The 15,701-nt window shown below is 39.8% G+C and overlaps 1 protein-coding gene across 4 annotated transcripts in view; it reads left to right on the forward strand.

Annotated features, from left to right (window-relative positions):
• Positions 1-15,701, forward strand: part of RAPGEF4 (Rap guanine nucleotide exchange factor 4) — a 145,136-nt gene that overhangs the window by 125,851 nt on the left and 3,584 nt on the right. For 3 of the 4 annotated variants that reach the window (XM_005519803.3, XM_088058879.1, XM_088058880.1), the window contains 4 exons: positions 4,421-4,511; positions 6,754-6,804; positions 7,436-7,523; positions 7,858-7,922. In XM_005519803.3, the coding sequence (XP_005519860.3) occupies positions 4,421-4,511; positions 6,754-6,804; positions 7,436-7,523; positions 7,858-7,922 (295 nt within the window). The remainder of the gene's footprint in view (positions 1-4,420; positions 4,512-6,753; positions 6,805-7,435; positions 7,524-7,857; positions 7,923-15,701) is intronic. The other variant, XM_088058877.1, reaches the window with a different exon arrangement.

Consider the following 15,701-nt stretch of genomic DNA (forward strand, 5'->3'; position numbering starts at 1 on the left):
CGCATATTTCATTATCTCACAGCACAGGAGTGGGAAGCAGCTGCCGGCCTGGCGGGCTGTGCCCAGGAGAGGGCAGTGGCACCCGCACAGACGTCGGGGTCTTCCTAATCTCAGGCATGAAATGGGGAAATGTTGAAATGTGGTCATTAAGATACAATAGAAATTTCCACAAACACTTGAAATCAAGTATCCTAAAAATTACAGTTAAATATCTCCTTAATAAACTGCTCTAGCCTGCGAGTTCCTCGGAGTCATGGGTTTAATCTTGTGCTATTTACAACAGCCTGACAACCTCCTGTTTACTTCCATGTTTCTGGTATCACTACAATGCTAAAAATAAATAGCTAAAAGCGGTCTGCTCTGCTGGGTCCTCTTTGTCTCCTAAAAGCAGAGAAATCCGAAGCACAAGATTTTCCTCTGTACAAACCAAGAGGGCAGGTTTAATTCCAGCAGCTGGAAAGGCGCTGGGAAGTTTTGCCAGGCTGCTGCCCTATGTGCAGTGCTGCCATGGTAACAGCTGCTACACATGCACTAAAACAAACACAAAGTGCACTGAAGTTAGAGGGGAGAAAAAGCCCAGACCTTGAAGCAATTTCTTTGAGGAAGTTTTGCCTGTGAAGATCCGTGAGACCTAATGAGAACTTTACCCTACCTAGAAGTACTAGACTCATTAGAAAAGTGTTCAGGGAGAACAGCTCAGTGCTGCACTATTAATCTTAGGCATGACTGGTGGTAACGAGATGCCTTGCACGTACTAATTTTCAAAGGTAACTGCTACTGAGAAGCTTTTTTCAGTTTTGTGGCTTGAGGTGCAGATACCATTGCAGAAGGCACATCATTTTGTGTCTGCCACCCCACACACCCTTGATGTGTGCTCCCCATCTGTGCAGGCAAGTACAAGGCCAAGTGCTAGCTCCAAGTGCTGTGCACATGTGCTTTCAGCTCCAGGAGCCAGTGTCGCTTTAGCATCTGCTGGAAAAGGATGTAGAGGTTACCAGGTTCATTTCTTTTCTCCAGCTGTTGCAGGAATAAACTTTCAAACAAAGGAGAGAAGTGAACTGTATTTCCAACAGTGAGTTCTTCCCATATTAATTGTATAAGAAGGGCCTTCTGGGATGTGCTTGCACATACTCTTATGGATACCTGCAAATGCAGTTTGTGTATATTTCCTCTTTGCAAATATATCCACAGGCTACTTAGAAGCCTTCTTGTGTAACAGTGTACTCAGACACATTTATTCAGTTTTTGAAAATCATTCTTTCCATACATGTGTATATGTTGTAAGCCCAAGGAGCCTGTGAGAAATTTCTAAAGTGTGTTTTTAGAGAAAATGCCAAGATGAATATGGCTGTATAAGTACCAAGATATTTTAACCACATACACATTTGTTTTGAAGACCAGTGTGTGTGTGTGTGTGTGTGTGTGTGTGTGTGTGTGTGTATTTGCTGTTTATCCAAACAGGAAGATGTTTCTGGTACAGTCCATTCTGTGAGGCAGAGGGTCCTCTGCTCTGAGGTGATGCATTGTGGTGCTTTAGAGGATCCACTTTTTGACATTTTACATGCAGTTTATATGCAGTAGAGCCATGCAGCACTGTTTCTAGTGCCTGACGGGGTCTTTTATCTGGACTCAAACTCTTTGTTGTAGACCCTGTTGAATTTACAGAATATCTGGGGTAGAACATCATGTATCTGGATGGATTTTAACTGGACTTTGTCAGGTTGTATTGCTTAACAGGGTATTTGGCAAAACATTTCCTTTTTTTACATGAAGATAGATTCAAAGTAAATATTGTGGATACAGTTGCAGCTGCCTACTTTGAGCACTAGTGCTGTGTGTTACTAATTATTTTGCCCTGCCTTAATTTAATCCTAATCCTATCATGGACTGTGGACAGATATCCCTTTATGGATTTACTTGTGCCTAGAGAAGAGGTTATCACTGACAGCCTATCCTGTCTGCTTTCCATCTTTATCTCCCCTCAGATTCACCAATGAGGCACTCTCTGATCTGGACTAGTAGATTAAGTTGGCGTAGCTTTAGCGTTTCAGTTTATAATTTCTACCCTTGTTCACTGCTGCTCATATGATGTGGGAGAATTGGTATGAGCAGCTCTGCCAGAAGATCTGAGAGGGCAGCAAGCTCCCAACAGACAGAGCAGCATATGGGAGAGATCATTTATTCACATGCTCAGTGTTCACACAGTGCAGACACAAGTGAGGCCAAGTTCTAAAGGACTCACCCACTCAATACATCCAAGTCTGGTAAAATGAAGGTACAGAAAGAATGGTGTAGATGATGGATGATGGAGAATAGGATGATGTGGCATCCTATCAGTAGGATAGATTGATGATGTGGCATCCTATCCTATTCTATCCTATGTGGCATCCAGACACTAGGATGAGATGATTGTACTAATTTTGTCTGAATCTAAAGATACCTCAGAGGAACTAAGAGCTTCAGTGATGAATAAAAAATATGAGAATCATAGATTGAATCTTTTTAATGTTTTCTTGGTAAATCACAGAGTCATAGAATAGTTTGGGTTAGAAGGGACTGTAAAGATCATCAAGTTCCAACATCCTTGTCATGGGCAGGGACATCTTCCACTAGATTGGGTTGCTTAAAGCCCCATCCAGCCTGGTCTTGAGTCCTTCCAGGAGCAGGGCATCCACAGCTTCTCTGGGCAGGCTGTTCAGTGTCTCACCACATCATAGTAAAGAATTTCTCCCTAATATCTAAACCTATTCTCTTTCAGTTTAAAGCCATTCCCCCTTGTCCTGTCTCTCCATGCCCTTGTCATAAGTTCCTTTCCAGCATTCTTGGTAGGCCCCTTTAGGTACTGGAAGGTGCTCTAAGGTCTCCTTTGGAGCTTTCTCCAGCCTGAACAATGCCAGCTCTCTCATCCTGTCTTCATAGCAGAGTTTCTCCAGTTCTCTGATCGTCTTTGTGGCCCTCCTTTGCATTCACTCCAGCAGATCCATGTCCCTCATATGTTGGAGTCTCAGAGCTGAACACAGCTCAGCAGGTGGGATCTCACAAGAACGCGGGGAGAGTCGCCTCCCTTGACCTGCTGGCCATGATGTTTTTGATGCAGCCCAGGACACAGTTAACTTTTGGGGCTGCAAGCACATATTATCAGCTCGTCCATTCTTGTCCACCAGTACCCCAAGTTTTCCCCAGGGCTGCTCTCAATCTGTTCTTCACTTAGCCTTGTTTGTGCTTGGGATTGCCCTGTCTCAGGTGCAGGACTTTCCATTTGGACCTGTTGGATTTCATGAGGTTCACACAGTCCCACCTCTCAAGCCTGTTGAAGTCCCTCTGGGTGACATCCCTTCTCTCCAGCGTGTCAACTGCACCACACAGCTTGGTGTCCTCAGCAGACCTGCTGAGGGTGCACTCAGACCCACTGTCCATGACACTGACAGAGATGTTAAACCCCAACAGTCTCAATACCAAACCCTAAGGAAAGCCACTCACAGCTGAAGAAACAGAGACTGAGGTGCTGAAATTGGATGTTGGCACATCAATTGAGAAAAAGAAGAGATTTATTTCAAAAACCCAGTGAAACACAGTTTTGTGAGGTTTTTTTTTTTGATAGCCTTTGTTCTATCTCTTCACTTCCCTATTGAGTCAGTGAGCCAGTGATGCAGACCCAGCTGCACAGTTGTGTTGACTATGGCCATCAGATTGCATCTATTCCTATATATGGCATGTTGGGTCTTCCAGAGTACTCAATTACATGTTCCAATTGTTCCTGACTGATTGCAAAATCCTTCTTTGCATTAGAGATGGAGTGTGACCTAGAGCTCCTTTTGCCCGGGATCTCTTCAATGATGCTGGTAACAAATGGCAGTTTTTTTCCTAGAAGTCCCAGAATCTATAAGTAATAGGAATCCTATACTGCAGGAGAGGTCACTGGCATGGAGCATCTCTAGACAGCTGGTCTTCTCCCTTTAAAAAGAGGGTCCTGTGGCCCTGTAATCTGCAATGAAGATTGCCTAAGGAGGCAATTCAAGCATTCATTAGCTGTTCAGAAGCTGTCAGCAAGTTCTGCAGCAAATGAGGTTATAAACAGTTGTTTACACTGTTTGTGGTATCCTTTGGGACTGAATTGAGCCCAGTTTCAGGACTGTGTTTCTGGGTGGGGAATTGCTTCAAAGACTGGAAGTCCTTGCAGAAGCCAGCACCTGGTGAAGTAAATGAAGGGAGGTCCTTTTTGGAGGGAAGGGAAAGAAAGCTCCAGAGTGTGGTGAAGTGCTGACACATTGGTGAAGAGGTGTCTGCAGGCATGCTGGCCAGGACTGCCTAAATTCAGTCACTTCTAAGCTAGATGCCTGGGTTCAGCTCTTTTAAGGTTGTCATAAGTGCTGTTCTGACTGATAATATACAACTTAAAACCTGGCTTTTTATGTTTCAGCTGTAAAGAATACAAAAATCTGAATTCCTTTTTTGCTATTATTATGGGACTGAGTAATGTTGCTGTGAGCCGTCTCTCGTTAACGTGGGAGGTAAGTCTTTTCTAAAACCCCATTCCAGGAAACTTGATGGGGACTTCCACTTTCAGTTAGCAAAAATGTGTATTGGGCCTTTATTATTGATAAGACTAGATCTACTAATTCAGCTCCTGGCCATAAGCCTCAGCTAAGGCTGACAGTATTTATTAGTAAGGCAGTATACTACACCCATGGACAGGCTGAGTACTTCCAGGAGTTAACAAGGGTGACAACAGCGGCTTCTGTTGCTGAGCTAAACTGCCCAACAGGATGAGCAAGCTAGCCTCTTAGATCAGCCCATCCTCTGTGTGCCTTAACTTTACTGGTGGTTCAGTGAGATCACTCCACTGATAATTCTCTTAAATTCATTCTCTGTTTATACATATTATTTTCTGATCTCCACAGGGACTCTGTTGCCTTGTTAAAATGTGGGTTTTTCCTAATCAGTTCTGGTTTTCTCTCTGACATGGATTTCCATGCTTATTGTCAGTTTGGTCTTCATTCTCAGAGCTTCTGCCTTTTTCTGTGGCTTTGTTCTTTTGTTTATGAGTGTGTAAGGGTGCAGCACAATGAGAACATACTGGTTATCAAAAGCAGTATAGATTTAAATGTGCATGTATTTTGTTCATTAGAAATTAAAAATAATTAGCATGAGGAGGTTATGGATGCAACTGAGAGCAAAATTTGAACACCTTTAAAAATGTGCTCTGAAACGGGAGATGAGACTAACACATCTGAGAGTACACCAGTCCTGTTTTCAAAAATACATGTATCATATACAATTAGTGCTACAGGCAAAGATTTTCAGTTTCTTAAAATAATGACCCTTCATTTGTGGCTGCTGAGAGGAGTTGGGAGAGCTGAGACAGTACAGGACTAGAGAGAAAGGAATTGTATATATATACTACATACAGCAGTGTGGAATGGGCACCAGGTCTGAGCTGGGGTGGTGCAGATCATTTGTATGTGCAGAGGATTAACTTAAGATCAAGGAAATGTTACCACACTCTGATTCTGTAGAGCATTTGGTTTATCAAGAGAATTTCTGCAATCTGATTTTTAGACAGATATATACAGAAAATAACTAAAGACAAACATACCAAGACCTGTTTTTTTTCTATATTATCATGCATTTACATTAGTTGCATGCAGAAATTAGATATTTGCAGGTGCAAATGTCCAATTATACCACTTACTTCACAAATACCTAATCTGCATGCATATGCAAACTAGGCACACAGTTGTTGACACACATCATTAAAAATTAGGCCCTTGCTGTGGCACAGTGTAAATAGCTTGCTAGGGTACACACTCCAAATGTAGAAAGTATTGCAAAAAATCATTTCTGCACTATAAAGTCTCTATTAATTTTTAATGTTATGCACTGCTAATAGTAGTCTGAAAAATTCAGCAGATTCAGAGAAATTTCTTACTAAAAATAACTGACATATTCTGATTGTACATAAGAAATTACAGTGATCACTGAAACCAATTCATAACGTATCTTACAGTCTTTATAGTAAAGTTATTTTATCTGTATAATATGTATAAAATGTATAATATATATATGTATATATGTATAATATATATAAAAATGTATAATACGCATGAGGGGGAAAGAAAGTAAAGCCTATCTCATCTCAATCATTGCATGATCAACTGACCATTATTTGTGTGAGTATTGTGGACTGAAAAGTATTATTAATTTGTACCCCAGAAAGTGACAGAGGACCTTTGCTGCAGAGCATGTCAAGAATTTTACCAATAAATGCATCAGCATGAGTTAAAAAACTTCCTGGAAGTGCCCAGGCATGGATATGAATGTTTGCAAGGGCAGTTCATCCTAGGTATGAATAATTAAGCTGATCTGCCCCTATGCAAGCTGTGTGTAAATTGTATTTTCAGATAGGCTATAATCAGGAATGTCCTGAAAGCATTCACATGAATTTCCACTTACATTCTGAATTCAGTGATTGCTATGTGAGCCAAACAAAAATCTGAATCTAAACATCCCAAAGGACTAAATTCAAGTCGGGGTTTAAATCAGGATCCAGGTTTCATGGCTGGTCCCATCTCTATTTTTAATCTGGTTGCTAGGAAACATGTTGTATTTTAGATTAGCACATTGTTAGAAATATCTGGCAAAAAAAGAGCACTTTCCTGACTTAGGGCGTTGTAGATGGAACTAGCATTTACAGTAAAATTACTGCACTGATCAGATTTAATTAAGGTTTGCTATTTTTGTTTTTATTAACAGAAACTCCCAAGCAAGTTCAAGAAGATCTATGCAGAGTTTGAAAGCTTAATGGTGAATAGCAATAGATCCCTTATTCTATGCACAATCTGAGATAATTCAGTTTCTGATTTGAATTCCTTGATTCAGAACATTTTATATGTCCTTGTTTGACTTTAAGAAGTTTATGATCCCATTTTAGAGCTGCTAAAACAAGTATGTATGACTAATAAATTATACTCTTAGGAACCTACTCTGAGAGAACTTATGTACCACTCAAAGTTAATCTGGGAACTCAGAAAAGCTTTATCACATGTTTTCCAATAGTACATATGGGAAATTCTATTTTTCAACCTGGATTTTTCCAGGCAATACATTTTTGTGCTACAATGTATGCAAAACTGGATTTGCAGCTGTAAGGAGGGAGGAAAAAATGTGTGATTTCTTTTATGAAGAATGTTTTTATAATCATATCTTACCTTGCTATTTGGCATGAAAAAATGTTTGTGTTTAGTGGTTGCATTCTCATCATGTAACCAGTCCAGGAGAATGATAAAAGGTGTCTGAATTTGCAGATGCACTTTTAAAATCACAGGAAAAAATAATGTTTTTAATAAATGCCATGACATCTAAGTGAATGCATATAGTGTCTTGATACATATGATAATACATATCAGTAATTATTTTATTTCTCTTTTTTTGTAAGGATCCATCAAGAAACCATAGGGCCTACAGACTAACTGTAGCTAAATTGGACCCTCCAATAATTCCTTTCATGCCATTGCTTATAAAAGGTAAGCTTGGATGTTACCAGAATTATTAACTTGAAAGCTATTTGTCAAATATTTGAAGGCTAAGAGTAGCAGCAAGAAAAAGCAAAAATCAGTCTCAGTGTGAGGTATGATCTTTTTCCATTATGAAAAGCATGACACAGAGAAAAGAAAAACTGCTTTTGTACATCTGAATATCCTACCTCAATTTTATTAGTCTCAGAAATGCTGCAAATTAAAAGCTAAACATTTTACTTTTACAGCTGCTACAATTTTTGTAAGGGTAGATAAAACATTCTGCTGTTTTGTATGGCCAGGATTCAGAAATGGCTTTTATATGTCTTTTATTTCTGTACAGACATGACGTTTACTCATGAGGGAAACAAGACATTCACTGACAATCTAGTAAACTTCGAAAAAATGGTATGTATATGTATATAAACCACTCCATATGACATATATGAAAGAACACTTAAAAAGACCTCCCTATTGACCTCTTCAAGAGTGAGCTTCTCAACAGTGACATCCAGGGCTAGAAAAAATGAAGGCAGGGCCACAAACTGGCAAAAATAGCCTGCACTGTACACAGAGCCTAGTGCCTCTGGCTTTCTGGAAAACTTCACAGAGGTGGAGAATAAACTGCCCAGTGAGCCATGCACAGCCAAAATATTTCCTAGGAGAGGGAGCATCAGGGATAGGAAGCAGAGAGACACTTTTTAACAGCCAGTTTGGGACCAACCTGTGATTTTATCTGCTGTTCCTTCAAACAGGCCTGAACTGTCTCAGCCTGGGATAGTTCTGCATTGCTCCTTGGAGAATGAAAGAAGCATTGAAAATAACTTGCACAACATCCTATTTCTTCTTTTCTTTGCCAAATGAACAGAGTTGTCTGTGGATTGGTTGCTCTCATACTGGAAAGGGGAATCAATGATAAAAGGCTAGAATATGCTCAAATTTGATAGAAGTCCTGCACCTAAGGTGCTATCATTTCAAACACCATTGTCAAAATCTGTAGGCAGGCAACTTTCCATTGCAGAAGTCTCAACTGAAACTTGAGTTTCTCTGCAGTGAGAACACATTTTCTTGGTTGCTAAGGCCATGTTCCTCATTAGTGTGGTTAATGACACCTGTATCTGAGAACCTGTGCTAGCCAAACCCAGCTATGGCATCTGCTTAGCAAAACCAAACCTGACTTATTGCATTGGCAGTAAATAGTAGAATCACAGAGCCACTAAGGTTGGAAAAGACCTCCAAGATCCCTGAGTCCAGCTGTTAGCCCAGCACCACTGAGTTCCCTGGTAAACCTTCTCTCTGAGTGCCACATCCACACGCTCTTTGAACACTTCCAGGCATGGTGATTCTACCACTTTCCTGGGCAGCCTATTCCAATGCCTGACCACCCTTAAGGTGAGGAAATTTTTTCTCACATCCAGTCTAACCCTTCCATGGCACAACTTGAGGCCGTTTCCTCTCAGACATTCAGCAGCCATGCTAGAGCATTTCCTCTGGCAGCTATATGCGCTTGTTCTTAGTAGTACAGTAATCAGAACCACTCCATTCCACTGGAGTTACATAACTGCAATTATTTCCGCTGCACTGTGGAGGCGTTTGTCTGACCCTCTGAGCACTGGTAACTGCAGAGGAGAAAAAAGGAGGACTCTTAGCTCTTTAAAAAACTTCACAGAAAAGTGAAAATCATCACTCTGTGTGAATTCTCTTAGATTTTAATCTGTAGCTCCAGGACAGCCTCTGTCCTTGGGTGAAAATAGCCCTTTACTATGATGAGACATTTTGTAAGTAAATGGTAGTGCTAATGCCTGAGTAAGGGCCTGACCTCACTTTGCAATAATGGCATTCTGTAATTGCATATGCAGACTGTGTTGCCATCTCCTTCCAAAGGCCTTGAGCCTTCTACCTGCAGAAAAGGACTTTTTTTCTGGACTGCCTGTTCCAATTTGGTATAGATATAACAGTATAGATAGTAAATACTTTGGGGAACACAAAGGGATCTCAGACTTGGTTGGAACACCTCCAATCCAGAAGGAATGGCAGCTGCATTGCTATAGCCATGGTTCTGTGGTTGGCTCCAACATCTACACCTCACTTGGCCATTTTACACCTCCTGAGCCAGAAGAGCTGGTACATCCACAGGCCACAGAGCTCTGTGCTTCAAGCTCTTTATGCTTGATTTTGTGTAAAAGCCATTACAGGAGGGAGGAGCTCTCCTGTGAGCACTTCCCACAGACAGAAGTTCAACACAGGCTTGTCATTTAAGAATAGTTCTGCACCACTCTGTACCACATTTTGGCACTCCCAAGGCCAAGAGTGAACTTTATAGCAGCTTAAACTGATCTATATCTAAGTTGCTGCATGTCTGCCCTCTTCACCCTAGTCCGCTTACTGTCTTATTTTCAAATGAATGTTACCCCCAGAAGAAGAATTTACTAGTAGCACCCAAAAGTTGTAAATAATATTTTATGCTGCAAGAATGTAGTACCAATAATCTCAGTTTTGATCATTTTCTTTAGGAGAGGAATGTGAAGATCAGTTGGTGTATTTTTGATGCTGCATATTTTTTAAGGAATCAATATTATGTCTCATGTTCCTTAACTCACCAGAAAGAGAAACATTCTCCCTTTTAGTATTCTAAGCCTTTCTTTTTTTTGGTACTCCACCTAAAAGCTCACTCTTGCTTTTTCTCCAGGCCTTACTACAAGTATATCTTTTATGTTTTTATTGTTCTTCACTAGCTCTTCTGCATGCTTCTATGGTGCTTTTACATCCTCTCTCAACCCATAGCTGTTCAGAGCAACCTGTATTCAAATTCCACCCACATAATTCATTCAAATCCTACTGTGGACCTGGCAGTTTTTAGCTTTTTGCATGTGTCATCAGGTCAAGCAAAGAAGAAAAGCCTACTGTTAAACCTTAGTCGCTGCCGCCTACTTGCGTTAAACTTAAAACTGTCATATCCACACATAATTGCCAGATATTAAACTGTGAAGACAAGACCACTCAGCCAGATAACTCTCAGATAAATTCTCCTCTCTTTTAAATAAGAATAAGCCCAAGGTGTTTTTGTGACGTTACTCTGCTATTTTTATGAGAAAAGTAGAAACCAGATTTTTCTCAAATGAATCATGTCCTGTTTGTTGTTTCTGTCTGTTTGTTCTGCTGCGTGATGTTCTGTCGTAAGCAGAGGGAGATTCCTTAAGAGTATTGCTGGGAGCCACTCTTACTGATTTTTCTGAAACATCTTGGTTCTTTGGAAGATTGTTTCCTTTTATGTCTGCTGAAGTTTATGAATAAAAATATCTGGGTAAAAATATATGGGGTGCCACTTGCCACTGGAGGAGGTGGGTCCCTCTGACTGTCATGTAAGCACAGTGATGAAACTAAGAACAGCCACTGGCATTGCGTCTGCATTCTCACCACAGAGTTCTGATCCCGACAGCTGATGTGCTGCTGACAACTTTATTCCTGTAACTGGCAGCCAAAAGTAGAAGTTTGATCTAGTGGCATCTCTTCAGCTGAAACAGCTTCCTTTAAATCTTTTCTTCTTTGTGATGTTTCTGTTATTGTTTATATTAAATGATGCATCTTAAAACATGCAGGAGCTGTCAAGCAGTGTCTGAGCCAGGGGCTCTCTGAGTGCCAGAAACAGCAAGGCCTGGTTTCCTAAACATTTGTGTTTCATGGCTGCTTGAGCTCTCTCAGATCTCTCCTCGTGGCTGGGGCATGTGTTGTTTCTTCATAGCTGGGGAATTCTGTGTGAATAGGCTTTTGTCATAACATAGGAACTTGCACTACAGCCTTTTTCCTGAAGGAGACAGGAGGGCACATACACAATCTTTCTCTTGTCCACAGCCATCTGTTTTCACAGAAAATTGGTAGGAGTTTTCTTGTGTTTGAAAACTCTGGGTTCTTTTTTCAAATTGAACAAAATTATCTAGAGAAGAAGGGAAAAACAGACAGATGGTGTTGAACCACATTAGCCTAGTCTTTTTTAGCAACTCAAGCTAACAAAGAAAAGACCAAGTTTTTTCCTTCTGGGCTTTCCTATATATTGATCTTTTCAGCGGTGGAGTGACAGAACTGAGATATTGGCAGTAGTAGGGGGACATCACTCTGCAGAGCATTATTGAGCTTTACCTGCTGCTGCCTTTGTGACTGCCTGCACTTTCTTCCCCTTCCCCATCTCCTGATCCCCACAGATGCCTTATCTGGAGGAGGCTGTGAGGAGTGGGAAGACAGGGCCACCTGTCTTCACCTAGCTAGGAAAGAGAGTAACCGCGTGTGGCAAAGCCACAGCTATGGGTAAAGAGGAAAGTTTGTAAACAGACCCATTTGGTTTGTACAAGATGTGGGTAAACAGAACTGAACATGTCAGAAATAGGTATGCTCTTAGTCTTTGTACTTGCACTGTATTTGTGCTCTTTACTCATGCCATTGCATGAAGCCTTAAAATCCAGCCTGGAAAATGTTATTTATATATTTGTCAGTAAGTAGACAAAACGACTAAATTACTGGTCTTTGTAGTGTAAGTCTTTAGTAAATGGCTTTGTCTTCAATAGCAAACAAGACATGGTTTCAGAGAAGTATTGAAGGTCTTTTACTTACCTTCATTGAAGGTCTTTTATTACCTCACTGCAAGAAACTGATGGGGAGAGGTTGCAAGCTGTTTCCACCATGGTGTTGCTCAGATGTACATTCTAAGTTTGGCATATATGCCATGACACAAAACCACCTGCATCTCTTCTCCCCTGGTGAGTTGACAGTACATGTTAGTTGTAAGCGTGCCTTTAGACGACTCATCTGTGTAGTAACTGAAGACATATTTGTTACAGAGGAGCAAAACCTATAAAGCTTTTTAAATACTGTCATTTTAGTTTGGCAGGTGGGGAACATTTTGAGAGGTGCAAGTATGTGAAAGTTGATGAAAGAAGGATGGCAGTAGGCTGCAAACACAATTAGTTTGTGATCTAGAATGACCCACTTCTCAGGTGAAGGCAAGCACCCAAACAGCACCAGTAGTAATAGTTCCTGTAAACTCTGTATCATTTAGCAGATACAGGATAACCTGCAACCTGCAGCACATGGCAATATACACCATGGCCATGTATTTAGAAAAAATTTACAAGTGTTTCCATAGAATTAAGTCTTGGCAGGGAAAGAGAGGAAAGTGAGGAAAGTACTGACATGACTCTCCTTAGGGACAGGCAGTATTTCACATTCTTGACCACTTACTGATTTCCTTTTTTCAAACCTCAGCTGCATAATTTCACTCTTACTGCCAGCGCAGAATTTCGTATTTGTAGACAAAGGGAAGGTGCAATTATTTGGGAACTTTACCAGCGCCATTTCTCAAATCATCAGAGAGCCTGAACAGAGATTACTTTCTGTGGCACCTTCTCCATATGACATTACCCAGCATTATCTCGGGAATAACACCTGTAGAGGGAGCAGAAGTCAGGAAAAAACTCAGAAAGTGCTGACCTGCCATGGCAGCACAAGATAGTGCCATGGTGCTGACCACTGATGCTTCTTCCTATCAAGCCTCTTCACCCTTCAGGTGCAAAAAGAGGATTACAGAATCTGTGCATATTTGTTTTCAGGTTTTGTGGAGAAGAACAAAAGGTAATTCACACTCTTATCCATATGCAAAAAAAAAAGGCAAACATTCTTTAATTTTTGGAACATAAAGATTATGCAAAAAGTGTGTGACTAAAGCCCTTAGTAGTTTTCAATGGCATATATGAATATTTATAATATTTAGCAACCTGGGTTTGGAAAGGATTAGAAGATAATGTGCTGGCCTGCTGCCACAATTCCAGACTGTAAAACTTGAAAGGATATTGTTGTGTATACACAGCATGCTGGTAGTAGCCATTACTTGTTATATTATGCAGTTGGTTCTGTTTCAGAAAGATCCAAATTTAGGTTTGTATGGCTTTTTGATTGTGGTCCTGCTTAGCACTGTGGGTAAAGAGAGGTTAATCTTCTCAGGCATTGACTAGAGGTAATCCTCTATTTGAAGAAAAACTGTAAGGAGCAGGCAATTAAACTTCCATCTGAACATTTTTTCTATACATGTTTCTGGTTTTCTTGCATCAAAAGAAGACAATCTAACTTATCTACAAGATACAGAAAATTTCACTTTTGTTTCATAACCTGTTTGTTCACTTTGTACCTTACAAAGAGGAGCTGTTAGGAGCTTAGACATTATGAGACAGTAGAACAGCACTTGGAAAAAAAAGTAACATGAGAAGAGCTCTTCAAAGATACATAATGGTCCCCATTGGCTTGTGATGCTGTCTTTGGGCCACAGTTTCTCCATTTATTCAGCCTTAACACCCACTTTCTCATTGGTTTGTATTTCATCATTGCCAGGATACTTCTGAATGCACAGAGTGAATCACATTATCCTCAGGAAAGGCAAAGGAACCCCTTAAAATGAAGTCTTTCAGCCAATTGAAGGAAGCCAGGCAGTTCAGCCTTTAACCATAAGCCAGACAAGTCTGTTGCCACTTCCATTTTCCTTGCTTTGTAGAGCCTGCATAATAGTAAATTTGAAAATAGCAAAAGCTTCTTTAAAAACCTTCACTACACACCCATAATTTTTCTTTCTGTAGAGTACTGCATTACAGTGTTTATTTTGAATGTTCTGTGCTTTTTTGAGAACAAATTCTCCACAAGAGAAAAAAGAGTTAAATTATTCCAAAGAACACTTTTTTGGATAAATCTAAATTTTCATATATGAAGCTAAATGATAATATCTCCAAAGATTATTATGAGATGAGGCTTCAAGTCCTAAACACTTACAGGTATGAAAAATTAGGGTGTGTATTAACAATCCATCTAGAAAGCACATCAAGCAAAGCTAGCTATCTTCCCAAAAATGAAGTGTCCTTAGCAAAACTTCCTTTGAAGCTAGGCAGTCTCGAAACTTCATTGTGTTGGCTGATGCAGTTCAACTCTATGACCTCTCCTTGAAACAGTTATTGTAGATGAGTATTTTTTGAACTGGTATAAATCAAAATAGAAGCATCACATAACAGAGCCAAATATGAAGCCATAGAGATGTGAAGCAGTCATGTTTATATGCTTGTGTTGTTTTGATTTATATTTGATTGGGTCAGACTGAAAAACCGACACTGTTACACGTGGTGTGTTCTGTCTCAGCCCAGTTATCTTGAGCATTTAAGAGGTTCCATTGAAGTCATTGGAGTTTATTCATGTGCTTAATGCTAAGCACCTGTGAGAATGTTTTCAAGGTAAATGCCCTAGAAAATCTGCATAGTAATAATGGCTTGAAGAGAAGTATGAAAATTACAATTGGGTAAAATTTACTCCTACTTGAATTATACATGTAGATACATATGACTTTAAGAACAACATAAGCAGATCCATACCCAGATTCCCTAAATCTTTTGGGAAACTGTGTTTTGAAATTAACATATTTTAGATCAGTTTCATTTCATAATACAAGGTGTAATCAACAAACATTTAGTACATGATATATCATAGTGTTTCTTAACGCTGACCAACCAACCCATTTTTGTATTTGACATTACATTAAAAGGTCTGTGTAAGGAATGTCTTACACTGGTGCATCCCACTTCTGGAATGAAAAATTTCATAAACTTATTTCATTTGTAATGTTTTCATTTAAGGTTATAATTGTGATTTCATTTAAGATTGTAATGAATTTAGAGGAACATATACCCCAGGCTTTATTGTTCACTAGTAAGAGATATATAATTCCATTTTGTGAGAGTTTATGACTAATTAGCTTGTTAATCTCACACAATATTTCCATAATGTATGAAGCAGCCTGGTGAGAGTGCCCTGTGTTAGAATATGTAGCTGTGTTGGAACACAGACATTAGGGTCTGATAGAGAATAGCATTTCCCTCCTCTACTTTTTCTTAACCTAAACAAAAGCAACTGAAACAAATGTTGTCCTTATAACAGTGGTTGAATCAAACTGTCTAGCTTACTGCTGAAGTTTCAGTTTATTTGACATTACATAGTACAACTAATTCTGCCCCATACTAGTGGGTGAATTATTTCTGTGGAGCTAATCACAGGAACCTGTTAAAATTCTACAGTCCAGAACTAATGTTTTGCTTTATGCCTTGCCTTAATTTCTTTTCATAAAAGGTGTTGTAAAATAACATCTGATTTATCACAGCAAGTGTA

Source organism: Pseudopodoces humilis, chromosome 8, assembly GCF_049639895.1.
Source record: "Pseudopodoces humilis isolate 2021_Gansu_Grassland_sample_001 chromosome 8, ASM4963989v1, whole genome shotgun sequence".
Classification (NCBI taxonomy): domain Eukaryota; kingdom Metazoa; phylum Chordata; class Aves; order Passeriformes; family Paridae; genus Pseudopodoces; species Pseudopodoces humilis.